We start from the raw sequence: 12,277 nt of genomic DNA, 5'->3' as shown, positions 1-12,277 counted from the left end.
GTGGTCTTTATTGCTTCAGTGAATGTGCTAACATGCTTTTTGTGAAGCTGTGACAAAAGACATGTGTTTATTTTCCAAACAGAGTTTCATAATTGAGGTTCCTCAAAGCCAAATGGCCTTAATCGCCTGACAAAGCACAGAGTTGTTCCTCCTCTCAGGCACTATTACTTCTATGGCTGAGCCATTTAGGCAATTAAAGTTGAACTTGCATATTAGTGTGGAGCGGATGGACGCCACTGTTGCTCCTCCACATCGGCCATCACATCATGTCAAGCTGCTCGTTCAAACTATCTTGTGCAACTCACTTCTATTATCAACAGTAACATTAATAACCATCATTTACTACAATATGCTACAGCGGGAAAAAATACAAATATATCTACTTTAATAATTTTGGACTAATGAAGCATTGCAACTTTTTAAAATGATAGAAAAATATGTTATTGTAAATCTTTACTTTAGAAACTACAGCAATTGGTGACAGTGATGAGTTGAAGTTCATACTCTTTTTCAGCAAAGTTCAACACTTAAGATGAATGGAAATTTATCAGATAAATATGGCCTTTGTTATTGCTTAATTAATGACGGTTACATCAGTTTCCTCTTTTCTACAAGGTTACATTACTTGTGGTTAAAAAACAGTTTTGAAGAAGGAATGTGGTTTTGAGTCATGCAACATACCACGGCCTGAAACTGAACTCATCTGTTGGAAACAGAAAGTACATCTTTATTAAATTCACCAGAAAAACTGTAGTAAACTTTGATGAATGTTCTTGTTGAATATGATGTGAGTCAGGAAAGAACAGCATTTTAACGCTGTTGAATTTGTATTGGGCTCAAGTAAACACAGGAAAAACTATTACATTTTTTATTGACTTGTGATCTAAAGAATGTTATCATAGGAAACAAATTAAGACAATGTTTTAAGGTATTTTGCAACAAACACTGAAAGAGTGACTTAGACACAAACATATTTCCCCTCAGGCAACATTAATTAATCAGAAGGAAGGGAAGAAAGGAAATAAAGAAAATGCATGAAAAACAAATTATTAGATTGTATAAACACACATACAAGCACATGCATACACACTCATGAATTAAAATGAATAGAAATAACAACAATACATGCACAAAAAAAAAAGAAGAAAAGGAAAAAAATGGATAAGGACTCTAACCCTAACCCTCAAATGAATGTAAAAATGATTAGTTAGTTTGCAAACATTCTAGACAATGAGAAGGAATTTTGATTGATATTTATGCAGGTATCATATGATAGTCTATAGTCTATGGCAGAGGTCACTAACAGGCGGACCGCGGTCCGGGTCCGGACCCAGAAGCCGTCCCGTACGGACCTGGACCTACATTGTCGTGTTCTTTTATCCTTAGGTAGAGAGAAGAGTCGGTCTTGGTTCAAAAAGTATTTATTTAGAAGCAATGAAAAGCTACAACATAGCTATGGGCACTCAACGTACAGCCCCAGGCCGTCTAATACCGCCGGGGAAGTCTAGAGTCGCCCCGAACGGACGGCGGGTGCAATATTTATAATAGTAGGTAGAACTTCATTGGTCAATAACGAGGGGGAGTCACCGAGGCTGGTCCCAGCCTCTAGGCACTGGAATCCGCCAATGATGAGGAGCCGCTCCCAGTTTCGTCCCTCCTTTGATAGTAGCTGGGCAAATCTTCACATTCTGACAGTGTTTGGTTTGGTGTTTTAAAACAAGCCTTTATCCGGCTGAAGCCTTGTGAGTCTTCAGTATGGCATGCACATTTTCTAGACAAAACAACGCCTTTCCTATCTCTCCTCCAGACCCTAGTGGCAGCTGCTTGAATTCTTTCTCAGGGTATGTCACAGTTTCTTTAGAAAACAGTGCATTCATGTATGTGTGATGTTTGTATAAAGCTAATGGAGTTTAGGCTGTAATATAGTAAGTTAGGTATGAGAACAAGTTAAAGTACAGTGTATTGTATGCCACAGATGTACAGTCTTCTCAAACAGGCATTATCAGACAGGTGCAAGACTGAACTGCGATGTGACGCACACACACACACAACAACCCACTTCAAGATTAAAACCAGCCAGCAACGGCTACTAACAGTCACTATGTGAAGGCCACACATTCTCCCACATATTCAGCCCAAACTGCCTCTGCCCCACCCCTGTCTAACATACTGCATTTGTTTAGAGTTCAGTTTCATTGCCATCTTCACAGACACACACACATTAATTCTTTCTGTTAAGGTACAAACATGGTGCGCGTAAAATCGATACTTTTCGGGGCTATAGTGTTTAATTATATTATTAAAATCCTAACAACAGCCAAAACAGAAGGTTATGATTTAAAATCTGACGGGGCGCTTCTATTTGTAACCGGCGCAGCTTTTGTAGTCTTTACGGTAGTGGTTTAGCGGATGAGGAAACGCACAGACCAATTGCATGCGAGTTAAGCCATCCCACGTGATACTACTCAGCCAATCAAGTCTGTGCATTCCCGGCGGTAAACATTGCGACTCTACAGTGCGGACAGATGAGAGAGTTAGAGACAAGTTACACATGAAAAGACGGTAGAAAGAAAAAGAAAGATAGAGATACAGGTAGAGAAAACAAAGGGAGAGATACAGAGGAGTGAGACGGAGAAAGTTGAGAAACAGAGGAGTGAGCCGGAGAAAGTTGAGAAACAGAGGAGTGAGCCGGAGAAAGGGAGAGAAACAGAGGAGTGAGCCGGAGAAAGGGAGAGAAACAGAGGAGTGAGCCGGAGAAAGTTGAGAAACAGAGGAGTGAGCCGGAGAAAGGGAGAGAAACAGAGGAGTGAGCCGGAGAAAGTTGAGAAACAGATGAGTGAGCCGGAGAAAGGGAGAGAAACAGAGGAGTGAGACGGAGAAAGTTGAGAAACAGATGAGTGAGCCGGAGAAAGGGAGAGAAACAGAGGAGTGAGACGGAGAAAGTTGAGAAACAGATGAGTGAGATGGAGAAAGGGAGAGAAACAGAGGAGCGAGACGGAGAAAGGGAGAGAAACAGAGGAGTGAGACGGAGAAAGTTGAGAAACAGATGAGTGAGATGGAGAAAGGGAGAGAAACAGAGGAGTGAGACGGAGAAAGTTGAGAAACAGATGAGTGAGATGGAGAAAGGGAGAGAAACAGAGGAGTGAGACGGAGAAAGGGAGAGAAACAGAGGAGTGAGACGGAGAAAGTTGAGAAACAGATGAGTGAGATGGAGAAAGGGAGAGAAACAGAGGAGTGAGACGGAGAAAGGGAGAGAAACAGAGGAGTGAGACGGAGAAAGTTGAGAAACAGATGAGTGAGATGGAGAAAGGGAGAGAAACAGAGGAGCGAGACGGAGAAAGGGAGAGAAACAGATGAGTGAGATGGAGAAAGTTGAGAAACAGATGAGTGAGATGGAGAAAGGGAGAGAAACAGAGGAGCGAGACGGAGAAAGGGAGAGAAACAGAGGAGTGAGACGGAGAAAGTTGAGAAACAGATGAGTGAGATGGAGAAAGGGAGAGAAACAGAGGAGTGAGACGGAGAAAGGGAGAGAAACAGAGGAGTGAGACGGAGAAAGGGAGAGAAACAGGAGTGAGACGGAGAAAGGGAGAGAAACAGGAGTGAGACGGAGAAAGGGAGAGAAACAGAGGAGTGAGACGGAGAAAGGGAGAGAAACAGATGAGTGAGATGGAGAAAGGGAGAGAAACAGGAGTGAGACAGAGAAAGGGAGAGAAACAGAGGAGTGAGACGGAGAAAGGGAGAGAAACAGGAGTGAGACGGAGAAAGGGAGAGAAACAGAGGAGTGAGACGGAGAAAGGGAGAGAAACAGATGAGTGAGATGGAGAAAGGGAGAGAAACAGGAGTGAGACAGAGAAAGGGAGAGAAACAGAGGAGTGAGACGGAGAAAGGGAGAGAAACAGACGAACAAAGTGGGGGAGTGGGATATAAGAGGGGAAGAAAGTGATTCTAAAACTGTTCAATTGTTGAGATGTGTTGAGATTTATTATCTGTAAAATTGGTTGAGACTTTTGAGTCAAGATGTGAAACAGAAAAAGGGAAATTCAAGCTTTTGCTCCCTTTATTTTATTTTTCTGAAGTTAAGCCCTTTATTTCAACATACACAATTTTCGCATTTTATTTATTTTCTCTTATTTTGAAATGCAGCCCTACTTTTATTTAGTTAATGAGAGAACATTATACATATCTGCAATCATACATATATGTTCAGTTCTATGTTACGTTCTATGTCAAAGTTTTTGAATCGTACTGAATTCATTTGATTTGACAGTCAGGTATTTAGTACATGCAGATGTTGATACAACTACTAGGCTACTTAAATATATATATCACACTAAATAGTTAAACATTATGATCTTCCGGACCTTTGCTTCAAGACATTTTCTCTAACTGGACCTCTTTACATTTTAGTTGAATACCCCTGGTCTATGGGGTTTAAATCCTACTCGAGCCCAAATGTCTTTGTCTCCTTCAGTATCATATCATCATATCACACTTCATTTTTTACTCTCCCATAAAAGCACAACTAAAACATTTGTCTCGAGATATTTGAGCTGATTTTTACACCCAAACACCCAATTTGCTGGGGATAGAACAGAACACACACACCAGTGGCTGAAGTTTGCCTTTTTACCTCCACCAATGAGGTCATATTTTCATCTGTATCTCCATTAAGCCCCTCCCCATTCCATGAATTTTATTTGATCACTTTCTTTAACATTGCAATATTCAGCCTTTCTCAACTTTTTTGTAAATTTCTCAGAGGAATAATTCTTGATGAAAAAAATCAAATGCAAAATCAAGACTCTTTTTTGTAAATGAACTCTGGAGAGTCCACTGAAACATGCATTAGAGTTCTGTAGCAAACTGCAGTAGATGAAACACAGCCAACCATTATTTGATCATTAGAGGGCGCCAAACAAAAATCCAAACAATAGGTCTGTTATCCTTCTACAAATGATTCATTGTGCAGCAATTCATTATTGCCTCAACTTATCCATATCTCTGTATCAGATGTGCTACAGAATGAGTCATTTAAGTTTTAGGCCTGACCTCATATGTCTTCTCCTTTCAGTGTTGATAAAAATATAATATATAATAAGAACATTAAATAATTTGCTAAAAATAGAGTATTTAACTCACTCTGGGAACTTGTGTGACTTTCCTGTATGTTCTTGTAAAGAAGATAAAGATCATAAAACATGTGAAACACACACAACTGTGGCCGAGGGGGTAGAGCGGTTGTCCTCTAACCAGTAGGTCGGCAGTTTAATCAATGTCTCCCCCATCTGCATGCTGAAGTGACCTTGGGCAAGATGCTGAACCCTGAATTACCCCTCATAGAAAAACCATGATCATAGATGCACTGTATGAATGTGTCTGAATGGATGAATGGCAATTACCTGTACAGTGAAGCGCTTTGAGTGGTCATCAAAACTAGAAAAGGGCTATAACAATACAGACCATTCACCATGTTTCTTTATTTTACATTTTCAGTTAAAGACTCATCACAACATTTGTGGAGAGGAGATACATGTATCTTAAAGCAACACCATGTAACTTTTACTTAGCAGCAGCGCCCTCTGCAGCCACATATGCTGAGTACGTTTCCTCAAATAGGGTAAAAACATTCTGTTGACTGGATCTCTGACTGCGTTAACCCACTCATGAGCTGAAACAGTGGATATTACCCATGCCCCCCAGCTTCCTGAACCAGAGGAGATGCCACTTTAACAAATACACTGAACTCTGTTTGGAATTTTTCATATTCTTTGCTGAATACCAAAGATAACCACATTTTTACTGACTTCTAAGTGTTTGAACTGATCTACAGTTCAGCATTAGTTCTGTTGCTCCAACATTCTGAGACGAAACCCCTTTTTAAATTTGTAACACATATTTTAATTAGATAATAATACTTTACTTGTACATTGCACCTGGTAGACCGTAAGCACCTGAGAGCCTTCCATAGAAATTATTTTCAAATTGTATTTGTTTAATTTCTGTCTAAATACATATACTTCCTGGTGTGGGGCGCGGCAAAATGGATGTGAATGTGGGTCCTTAAACTTTTGGCAACCACGGAACCTGAGACTGCTCTTTAATTGGTTGTTGTGGATTTTCCAGAGGCTCTCTGCGCCCCAGACACTCCCACTTTTATTTCCAGCAAATAGGTATTAATTTACGGGTTTTTTTGTCTACTGTGATTGGTCGACCCTCACAGGTAAATCGCCTCTCACTTAATTACTTCTGCTGGGAGCTGACCAGCAAAGATATGGTGACCTCAAGTGGAACTGTGTAATCTCTTTACAAAAACACCCTTTCACAAGGCGTTCACTCGAAGAAAAAAATTGATCTTGGTGCAGATCGCCCGATTGACAGATTCAGCAGCCGGCAATTTATGAGGACTTAAATCCGGGGCTCCTGCCGCTCCAGTCTGTTTGCCACCACAATCATTGGCATATCTACCACTCTCAGCTCATCAACAACTTTACTAGGACATCTTGTGGAACCCTCTCCAGTTACACAGCACTCTCCCTTTTTATTATAGATTCATTTGAAGACTTCTAACACAGACAAGAAGAAAACAGACGGGTGGAGAAAGTACTTAAATGTCTTTCTCAAGCAAAAGTACAAATAAACAGACAAAAATCTTACTAAGTTAAAGCAAAAATACATTTTCTACTTGACCAAAAGTAAGTAAGTACTTGGTTTTAAAATACTTAAAGTAGTAAAAGTACTTGTAGAGAGTAGCCTATTCCGAATGCAATGGTCTACTTGAATTCGGGAATAGGTTACTAGATTAATCTATTACATCTTTAACTGTATAACGGTATTCTGTTTAAGACAAGAATGGTACTGACTCTGTCATATTAACAAAGAATGTTGCAGATGTTTCTACTGAGAATATTTACATTGTCATATTATTTAGTGACTGTGTCTCAGCGGTGGCCTCGGTGAGAGCTGCTGCTCTGATTGGATCAATGGACTAATTCCACTATTATTATTGATTACTTTCCAAAATATAAAAGAAATACATGAATTGAACTTAAATGCAATGTTTTTTTGAAATGTAGGGAAGTAGAAAGTACAGATACTTGCTGATATATGTAGTAAAGTAAATGTGAAAGGTACCTGAAAATAAATCGACTAAACACAGATACATAAAGAAAATGTACTTTTGTTACATCCCACCACTATTCAAAAAATACATCCTTGAGCAAGAAGCACAGAAGTAAAATCTGAGCCCTTAAAAAATAAATAAGTAAATATAAAATCAACATTCATATAAATTAAACCAATGGTGGAATTAATAAAACAAATGTTAAAATAAATCAATCTCAGCATGTAGAATATATAGATAAGACTCTAGCACCGGTGCTAGTGCATAATACAAAATATTGCTACTTCTGCCAAACAGTTTATGTTTTCATCTGCATCAAGCTGATGATCCAGTTCATTTCTGTATAAAGTTGTGTTTTTCAACATTATAGTTGATTTCTGAGATAATTATTATGGATCCTGATGAGAAAAATCAGTCACGTTTCGGGACTGATATTTACGAGTGTGTACGATTTGGTGCAGATCCAAATACAAATCTGGATCTAGCGAACTTAAATGTGGTTTTATAAAGGGACGGTTGAGCCTTGGTGGAGGTATACACACTCTACTGACAGCATTTGAATCAACTGATACAAATACTGCTGCAGAACCTAAGCACTGATCATTAAATGTAAACTCAGACCCACGCTTGTGCATCTTTAAAAAAGCATTTTCAGTTCATTTTCATGAGCGTTTGTAAATGTGAACATCTGCATTTACTGATGTTTTATAGGCTGTCATACCTGGTCCCAGCTGATAACGATAAAATTATCGACATTATCGACACTGAACAAAACTTTGAACCATCAAACATTATTTTTCCAGAGCTGACAACAGATTTCATGGCTTTATTCATTTTTAAAACAATACAGAAATGTGTGCAATGTAATTTACACAACACTTTCATGCTAACTTTATTTCCGTGTTCAGTTTGGTATACTTTGAAAATGTATGATGTAAAGAATTTTGCGTGACCCATTTCAAAACAAAAAGTGCCAACTGAAAAACAAAACCACAGCACTGCACAGATATTAAACAACGTAGCACCACACGTTTGCTTTGTCTTGAATAATACAACCCCATCATCCACACCGGCAAATTATCAGTTAATCTGATTTGCCTAATTCCTTTTTAACACTTTCCTAATCCAGGCCCTGAAGCAGGATACACTTGTGTAGACATCAGGGGTCTTGGGGTCTCCGCATTGCTTACCAGAGAAGGAGACCACGCCTGCTGCAGCTCCATCACACACCAGAGGGCCACCTGAATCCCCCTTGAAGAGAAAACATACATGTCACTTAACAGTAGGTGTGTTTAAAAATACTTTTTTTTCCTTTGTGCAGTTATGCTTGATCAATGTCCAGCCCGTTTATTATTCTCACCGTGCAGAAGCCTTGAAAACCTCTCTCTCCTTCACTGCAAACCATTGATCTAGTGATGGGAACCGATCCCCATCTCCTACGACATGTCCACCGTGACAGCGTGGTTACGTTGACTTCCTGAAGCGTGTTGGGTTCGGTTCCATTATCCGCTATGTACCCCCAGCCGGCTGTGAGGCAGCGACTTCCTTTTTTCACCCTGCCTGTTTTCAGAGAGATCAGCTGTACTGCTGCACTCAGTTGTGCCCTGCCGTTCAGCTGAGATGAGGGGATTGATGATTGAGAAATACAGAAAATACATCTGGTTTTAGCTAGAGACAATACTGAAAATGTGAAAGTGCTGTAGACAACAGTTGAAACTGTCCTCACCTTCAGGAGCATGATGTCATTTGCACGGTTATCATACCCGGGATGGGGAAAGGATCTGACAGCTCTGAATTCCTGCTTTGTACTCTCGTTAGCTGATAGGGAATCAACGCCGAGCACAACTGTGTATGTTCTAGGAATCACAATTTAATGAAGACTAGACATTAGATATGATGTCAAGGCTGCAAATACACAGAAATCATTATCCACGTCTGTGTTCTGATGTGTGATGCTGAGAATGAACACTGACTAACTAGATTAACTTTGAGATTTAGATGGTTATTTTATCATTAATTAAACCTTTCTCAGAAGTTCTTGAGGACAAATCCTTGTCATGTGTGATGAAATATAGATATAAGGTTCAAAGTCCTTAACTTGTCCTTTACTTCCATAAAAAGGATATGTTTGGACTCCGCTTCAGTGGACATGTTGAGACATTCTAACGTTGGGTTAGAAGACCAGAGATAAAGATTGGGGTCTCGGTCTACTGTGTTTTATCTAATCTTGTCTCAAACATGTGACACACATGTGGTCTGTCAGAGAGTTTGTGGAAGAGTCTTTCTGTTCTCAGCTGACGGCATTTTCGCTTCCCCTCGACTTAAAGAATACTTAAAATTGTGGTACGAATATATTAGTTTGGATAAATTTGATTTGCTTTTGTTAATTGTCAAACCAGCAGTTTATGAGGTCATTCTTATTCTTTGTGTTCAGTGCTTCAAAAGGAAATCCACAACAGACTACTTTCAGTGCAAGTCAGAATATGCACAGTTTTTGCATGACGTCATCATCACTGTCAGTATATATCCTGCTCGCTGTACATTATTGTTAAAAATGTATAGAGTACAATGTATATATCTATACCCTGTCTTCGTCTTTATACAGTATTTATTATTCATTTCATTCCACTAGTCCAAACCAGCCACCACTATAATCATATATTAATTTAATACTGTATTATAAATACAATGATAACTAAATAGAGTATAATTATATCTAAATATTTTTGTACCATTCTTTAACCTAACCAAGTTTTTAGTTGTCCTGGTCCCTCGCTGTATGTCTATTTCTATGTAAGTGCACTCAGAGCAATTTAATACCAGAGTCAATATCCTTGTATGTGCAGACATACTCGGCCCGATTGTGATTCTTTGTTTCCTCAGAGAATCTCAAATTCAGACAGAGATTGTCATTATGAAGTTGTGGAAAATACGTCACTTTAAAATGATTCAAAATCCGAAGGTATTTGTTATGGTTGTTGTTGTTGTAAGAAGTACGTTTTTGAGCTTACCCACGAATCTTACAATGAGCTGCCGTGAGCACAAAGTCTTCTCTCACCAGCGCTCCCCCACAGTTATGGCGACCTCGGACTTGCAGCGAAGCCATGTAGGGGCGTGAGTGGGGGGCGGCATCTCTACCACCAACAATATGAGAACCATCAGCTCCTGAAACACAAAATGCATCATTATTCAATTATCATAATCCAACTTAAATCATATGTAGCTTTTCATTTTTTTTTTTCATATACAGAAACCAGAAAGAAAAAATTGCTGCTTGTTTGATTTTGAATTTTATCATTAAGAAGGTGTAGCTCACCATTTAGGACAAAGACCAGCAGGAGTAGGAAACTGATCGCCATGGTCCCTCCTCTGATCTGCCTTCCGCTCTTGGTTTTATACATTTTCTGGAGAAGAAAACCTCTTGCTTATTTTGTGGTCTTTATTGCTTCAGTGAATGTGCTAACATGCATGTGTTTATTTTCCAAACAGAGTTTCATAATTGAGGTTCCTCAAAGCCAAATGGCCTTAATCGCCTGACAAAGCACAGAGTTGTTCCTCCTCTCAGGCACTATTACTTCTATGGCTCAGCCATTTAGGCAATTAAAGTTGAACTTGCATATTAGTGTGGAGCGGATGGACGCCACTGTTGCTCCTCCACATCCGCCATCACATCATGTCAAGCTGCTCGTTCAAACTATCTTGTGCAACTCACTTCTATTATCAACAGTAACATTAATAACCATAATTTACTACAATATGCTACAGCGGGAAAAAATACAAATATATCTACTTTAATAATTTTGGTCTAATGAAGCATTGCAACTTTTTAAAATGATAGAAAAATATGTTATTGTAAATCTTTACATTAGAAACTACAGCAATTGGTGACAGTGATGAGTTGAAGTTCATACTCTTTTTCAGCAAAGTTCAACACTTAAGATGAATGGAAATTTATCAGACAAATATGGCCTTTGTTATTGCTTAATTAATGACGGTTACATCAGTTTCCTCTTTTCTACAAGGTTACATTACTTGTGTTTAAAAAACAGTTTTGAAGAAGGAATGTGGTTTTGAGTCATGCAACATACCACGGCCTGAAACTGAACTCATCTGTTGGAAACAGAAAGTACATCTTTATTAAATTCAACAGAAAAACTGTAGTAAACTTTGATGAATGTTCTTGTTGAATATGATGTGAGTCAGGAAATAACAGCATTTTAACGCTGTTGAATTTGTATTGGGCTCAAGTAAACACAGGAAAAACTATTACATTTTTTATTGACTTGTGATCTGAAGAATGTTATCATAGGAAACAAATTAAGACAATGTTTTAAGGTATTTTGCAACAAACACTGAAAGAGTGACTTAGACACAAACATATTTCCCCTCAGGCAACATTAATTAATCAGAAGGAAGGGAAGGAAGGAAATAAAGAAAATGCATGAAAAACAAATTATTAGATTGTATAAACACACATACAAGCACATGCATACACACTCATGAATTAAAATGAATAGAAATAACAACAATACATGCACAAAAAAAAAGAAGAAAAGGAAAAAAATGGATAAGGACTCTAACCCTAACCCTCAAATGAATCGGAGAAAGGGAGAGAAACAGAGGAGTGAGACGGAGAAAGGGAGAGAAACAGAGGAGTGAGACGGAGAAAGGGAGAGAAACAGAGGAGTGAGACAGAGAAAGGGAGAGAAACAGAGGAGTGAGACAGAGAAAGGGAGAGAAACAGAGGAGTGAGACGGAGAAAGGGAGAGAAACAGACGAACAAAGTGGGGGAGTGGGATATAAGAGGGGAAGAAAGTGATTCTAAAACTGTTCAATTGTTGAGATGTGTTGAGATTTATTATCTGTAAAATTGGTTGAGACTTTTGAGTCAAGATGTGAAACAGAAAAAGGGAAATTCAAGCTTTTGCTCCCTTTATAAAATTTTTCTGAAGTTAAGCCCTTTATTTGAACATGCACAATTTTCACATTTTATTTATTTTCTCTTATTTTGAAATGCAGCCCTACTTTTATTTAGTTAATGAGAGAACATTATACATATCTGCAATCATACATATATGTTCAGTTCTTTGTTACGTTCTATGTCAAAGTTTTTGAATCGTACTGAATTCATTTGATTTGACAGTCAGGTATTTAGTA

The 12,277-nt window shown here is 38.6% G+C and overlaps 1 protein-coding gene across 1 annotated transcript; it reads right to left on the bottom strand.

Moving 5' to 3' along the window:
- Positions 1–7,975: 7,975 nt before the first annotated feature.
- LOC117760049 (serine protease 57-like) lies at positions 7,976–10,552 on the bottom strand. Its single transcript, XM_034582764.1, has 5 exons — positions 10,437–10,552; positions 10,132–10,285; positions 8,847–8,976; positions 8,481–8,735; positions 7,976–8,371 (listed from the first exon to the last, which is right to left on the bottom strand). Exons 1-5 carry the CDS (start codon positions 10,519–10,521, stop codon positions 8,219–8,221), a joined length of 777 nt encoding a protein of 258 aa, XP_034438655.1. The 5' UTR covers positions 10,522–10,552; the 3' UTR covers positions 7,976–8,218.
- Positions 10,553–12,277: the final 1,725 nt, after the last annotated feature.

This window comes from Hippoglossus hippoglossus, chromosome 4 (genome assembly GCF_009819705.1).
Source record: "Hippoglossus hippoglossus isolate fHipHip1 chromosome 4, fHipHip1.pri, whole genome shotgun sequence".
Lineage (NCBI taxonomy): Eukaryota > Metazoa > Chordata > Actinopteri > Pleuronectiformes > Pleuronectidae > Hippoglossus > Hippoglossus hippoglossus.
This window is presented reverse-complemented; position numbering and strand designations above follow the sequence as displayed.